The sequence below is a fragment of the Gaeumannomyces tritici genome (assembly GCF_000145635.1).
Source record: "Gaeumannomyces tritici R3-111a-1 unplaced genomic scaffold supercont2.4, whole genome shotgun sequence".
In the NCBI taxonomy this organism is placed as follows: Eukaryota; Fungi; Ascomycota; class Sordariomycetes; order Magnaporthales; family Magnaporthaceae; genus Gaeumannomyces; species Gaeumannomyces tritici.
The window spans coordinates 820,194-824,656 of record NW_008804548.1 but is presented as its reverse complement, the minus strand read 5'-3'; the positions used below and the strand labels follow the sequence as shown (position 1 = coordinate 824,656).

The 4,463-nt window shown below is 60.6% G+C and overlaps 2 protein-coding genes across 2 annotated transcripts in view; one reads left to right on the top strand and one right to left on the bottom strand.

Annotated features, from left to right (window-relative positions):
* Positions 1–182: 182 nt before the first annotated feature.
* GGTG_07696 (hypothetical protein) lies at positions 183–1,998 on the bottom strand (the record flags this gene model as incomplete). The annotated part of the gene is made up of 3 exons (XM_009225521.1): positions 183–1,326; positions 1,400–1,811; positions 1,989–1,998. 3 exons carry the CDS (start codon positions 1,996–1,998, stop codon positions 183–185), a joined length of 1,566 nt encoding a protein of 521 aa, XP_009223785.1.
* A 599-nt stretch (positions 1,999–2,597) lies between these two features.
* The window catches only part of GGTG_07695 (hypothetical protein), a gene marked incomplete at its 5' end in the record, with an annotated part of 3,914 nt that continues 2,048 nt past the window's right edge, over positions 2,598–4,463 (top strand). The window contains 2 exons of the mRNA XM_009225520.1: positions 2,598–2,670; positions 4,163–4,404. Of these exons, the coding sequence (XP_009223784.1) occupies positions 2,598–2,670; positions 4,163–4,404 (315 nt within the window). The remainder of the gene's footprint in view (positions 2,671–4,162; positions 4,405–4,463) is intronic.

Below are 4,463 nucleotides of genomic sequence, written 5' to 3'. Positions count from 1 at the left end.
TTGGGTCGATATTATAGGCATGACTTTATTTCTCGTGCTACTCTTGGCTCCCCAATTCATGGGTATCTATCTCTGACTTGTAGCTGGATTCCTTCTGGTCTGCTGGATCTGGTATATTGGCGGCCTGCTCTTGTCGGAGCAATCACCAGAGCACGAGTCATGTGGACACACGGCAGCGGGAGCTACCTTCCGGGAAAAGAAGAAGCGTGGTAAGTGGCTGAGCGCCGCAGCTCGCTGAAGGGCTCGGCTGATACAGGTCGTGGGGGCTGGAAAGCTCGAGCGGACGGCACTTGGCCCTGCTGCTGTTTGTGGCCCTGCTGCCATTGGGGGTGGGCCGAGCCGCCATCCCAGTCACCAGGCATAGAAGTGCCCCTATAGGCGTTGTTCCCTACCCTCCTCCTGAGAGACGAGGAGCGGATCGGAGGTCCGAGCGGCTCTCCAGCAGGGGCTTGGGAGCCCCAACGCCCGGCCATCATCCAGGGCGGCGGGGGGACCACGACCCCGGATGGCCTCACCGGCTCGGGCTGGGCGAACAGTGGCGGTGGTGCCGGAAAGCGCTGCGGCTGCGGCTGTCTGCTTCCGCTGGCTCGGGCCTGCTGCTCGTCCCCATTGTCCGCGGGGGCGGCGGCGAAGAAGGTCCGCAGGTTGCCCTCGCTCGCGGTGCCGCGGCGCGCGCCGAAGCTGGTGTGCCTGAGGCCCCTGCGGGCCGACTGGAGGCCCATGACATCGTCCGAGGCATCGCCGCTGTCGTCGACCCACCGGGGCTGCCGCTGCCGTTGCTGCGCTTGCGTGTGTTCGGCGGGAGGGCGGCGGAGCGGGAGGTTGTCGTGGCTGCGTGGGGTGTGGTTGAGCATCTTTTGCATCAATATCTTGGGTCCGTTGTCAAGTGACCTGACGGTGCTGTTATCGGCGAGGAATGGACTGAAGCCCGAGCTGCTCCGGGGATAGAGCGCGGCAGTGTGGTCATATCCAAAAGGCGAGATCGACCACCGTCGCTGCTGTCGCTGCTGGCGTCCTGTGTGGAAACCCAATATCCTGCTGTCAAAGACGGGCGCCTCTGGCGTTCTCAAGGCGTCACCAGTGGGCCCAGGTCCGTAACTATAGCCCATACCGGCATTATTTCCACCATCCCACCTGTCAAACTCTAAAGCGCAGAACCAACGGGGCATGAGGCGCTCCGCCAGAGGATGCAGAAGAAGCGCGCAGGAGCACAAGAGGGCCACGGAGAGCTCGGCCATCATCAGGGCGGCGCGGTCCGCGTTGACCCAGGTGAAGTTGACGCCGAGGTCCACGTAGCGGATGCGGACGAATTGGAGGATGACGACGCTGGCATGCTTTGTCAGAGGCTTTTACGAAACCAAGGGTACAGGCAGGACCATGTATCGGATCACCAACGTACAAGAGACCGAGAGCGTAGACGATAGCAACAACGACGGCCTCGGGCCGGCCCACGGACATGGTGTGCAGGAACAGGGCGGGCAGCAGCAGGATGAAGAGGGCGCCGATGGCGTCGATGCCCACAAAGAAGTATCGATATGGCTGCTCCGGGATGCAGCGGGCGTCGACGGCCGTGTCCCAGAAGCCCTCGAGCGGGACGCAAGCGAATAGGTTGACGATAAACTCTGCAAAGCTGGTGACGCCGATGAAAGCCGACGTAACTAGGAACCAGCGATTCTGGCCCCAAGTGCTGGCCAGAAGCTTCTGGTATCGGAAGAGGAACGTCACCTTGGCCGTAAACAGGCCAAGGTAGTAGAATACGGTCGCGACATAGTACGCCTGGGAATCGTCGGTTAGACTCTTGGCTCGTGTCCCTGGCGAGAAGTCAAAGTGCCTGCCCACATACCCTCAGGTACAGCCGCAGCTCATCCTTGGTCAGGGTCCAGGCATGTCTGCCGAGCCCAGAGCCGATCACTCGAAGAGCGCAGCCAGTCAGCCAGAGCTGGAGACCAGATATACATCTGAGCGGCGGGACCGCCAGCTACACTTACTGAAGCACATGGCGATCCCAGTGGCCACTATGGACAGGAAAAGCGCAACGGCGAAGTAGTCGTCGATCCACAGCCGGGTCCTCCCGCACCGCCTGGCGGCGAGGCGGAGCACCAGCGCCGCGGTGGACAGCGCTACAAAGAACGCAACGGCCCCTAGGGGCACCGACTGTTTCGTAGGAGGGAGGGCGGGGATCTCGGTCGCCATTTGCCGGGTTGTATTGTCCAATTCTCAAGTCAGGTCACGATTATTTCTTTGCTTGACGAGCAAGGCATCCTGCGGCGACTTTGCCGACTTCTCATCTTGGGCCTGCGGATCGGACGACAGCTACGGTTTTTAACTACGGGAAGGGCAGCCGGATCTCTTCTTTCGCCGACCGTCCAGAATGCCTACTGCCACGTTTTCCCCTGCTCGGTTCGGCGCATGCAGAGACGGGACGGGAACAAGAGGCGAGGGGGTGGTGGCAGTACCGAGAACAAAAAAGTCTTGGACGGGACGAGAGGTGAAGAAGAGACGGCATTGATCAACCGAACCAACCACCACGCGGGCCCGCACCCCAATGAGGAAGCACCAACAATACTAAAGCCCGGAGGGCCGCAGAACGGCCCGACATGGGTGGGAGAATCCAGATGGATGCCGCGTCGAGCGTCGCAGTGCACCAGAGGAATACGTCAATGCGCCACGGTACGAACACCTGGGGTTTTTGTTTTTTGTCCGGTAGCGCTTTGATGGATGGCAGGACGGGTGGATGGCTAGGAGGAGCAGGTGGGCAGGTATCAGGTGGACGGCGTGATGGTCGCGGCCCGCGTGAGGGGCAAGGCGGGCTGAGCGTCGCGCCATCCATGATTGCAGTGTTGGGGGGTCTGGGCTGCAGGAGGAATGCACGCTGGAGGTTGAGAACAAGCACAGATCTGCCTGGACTTGGAAGCCCTGTGGTTGGGGAGTTGCATGCGGACATGCAGGGTTTTGCCTGATGGAGGGCTGCCGTCATCCGAAAGAGGGGTCGACATTTGATGTTGAGATGGTGGGAGGGGGTGGAACCAGATGAGGGAGGGTGGGAAAATCTGGGGGAACCACGATCGATTCAGTACTAAAGAAAACATGGTCCATCGGGCAGAAAGCAAAACAACCGCGCCAGCCTGCAACAGAGTGAAGAAGACAAAAAACGTTGTGGCTTGCTCCATTTGGGAATGACCTAGCCTCTGGCGCACACGACCTTGTGACGCCCTATCGGGGCGGATCTGAGATCGTCAGAGATACGTTTGTGTGCAAACCCCGGACAAGAGCAGCCACCTTTTTACCGACAGTCCGGGCGCAGGATACATACTACGGCTCAAGAGAAGGAAAGCGCCAGAGCCTGTTCCTCCCCTCTGTCGGTTTCTGTTTCTTCCTTTCTTCGCTTGGCTCTGCGATGCCGATGCAAGCGCCGTCGCTCGGCCCCACGAGCTAGACGGAGACGGTGCTAGCCAGACGCAGCGTCGGACCAGAAGAACAAGAACAAAAAAAACCCGACCACGAAACAAGAGCATGTTCGGTGGCCCAAGATACACTCAAGCGTCGAGCTAAGCAACCGCTTCGCCGTGCTTTGCCGAACTCTGTTGGCTTCGTTCTGAGGGAGCCCGCGGGCCGGGGCTAGTGACGTCTTGGCGGTGCTGGTGAGGTTTAAAAAGAGGGCGCAGGTACCTTTCATGTCCCCAGGGATGGTGCCCTAAAAAAAAGAAGACGCACCCCGGATTTTTATCCCAGGGCTTGGACGGATGCTATGAGCTTGCTCTTTTATCGACAGTATCTTTAATTTTTGCCTATCTCCCACATCCCCGAGAAAACAACAAACGCTCCCTATCGATGTGGCAGTCAAGGTTGGTGCCAGCCGCGGCTGGAGGCGGTGGGCCGCCGCCTCGCGATACAATCGATTGGCACCGCTTCCTAGTGTCGGCCACCCTCGTCCTCTTCCGCATCTGGCTTTTCCCCATAGTTTACCTCCTCGAGCGGAGACGCAGAAGCAGGCGGGCCCCGGGTCGACGGTCTACGAGACGGAGTATAATAAGACGCATGATACGGTTCATATTACGACGCATCATCAACCTCATCCTCCAGGGCCTCTGGGGACTCCGGCCGGCGACAAGCGAAAGCAGCAACGGGTCGGGCGGGCACATCATAACTCCACAATCTACAGCCGCCGCGGCCATCGCTAGTGCTGCCACTGACGATGTCCCGGTCCCCGAAGACGCGTGGGTGACAGCGCATAACACCAACGTCCTCAACAGCCCCCTATACCACATACCCGAGGAGGTGCTACTGCAGATCACAGAGTCGCTCGACACCCCGGCCCTCTACTGCTTCCGCCAGAGCTGCCGGCGCGGGCTGCGCCTCGTCGCCCCGGACGTCGTGACCGCTAACGCGCCGGCGCCGTGGGAGGTCGAGACGAGCTGCGGCAGGGCCAGCGGCGGCGGTGGCGGCGGCGGCGGCATCCGCGG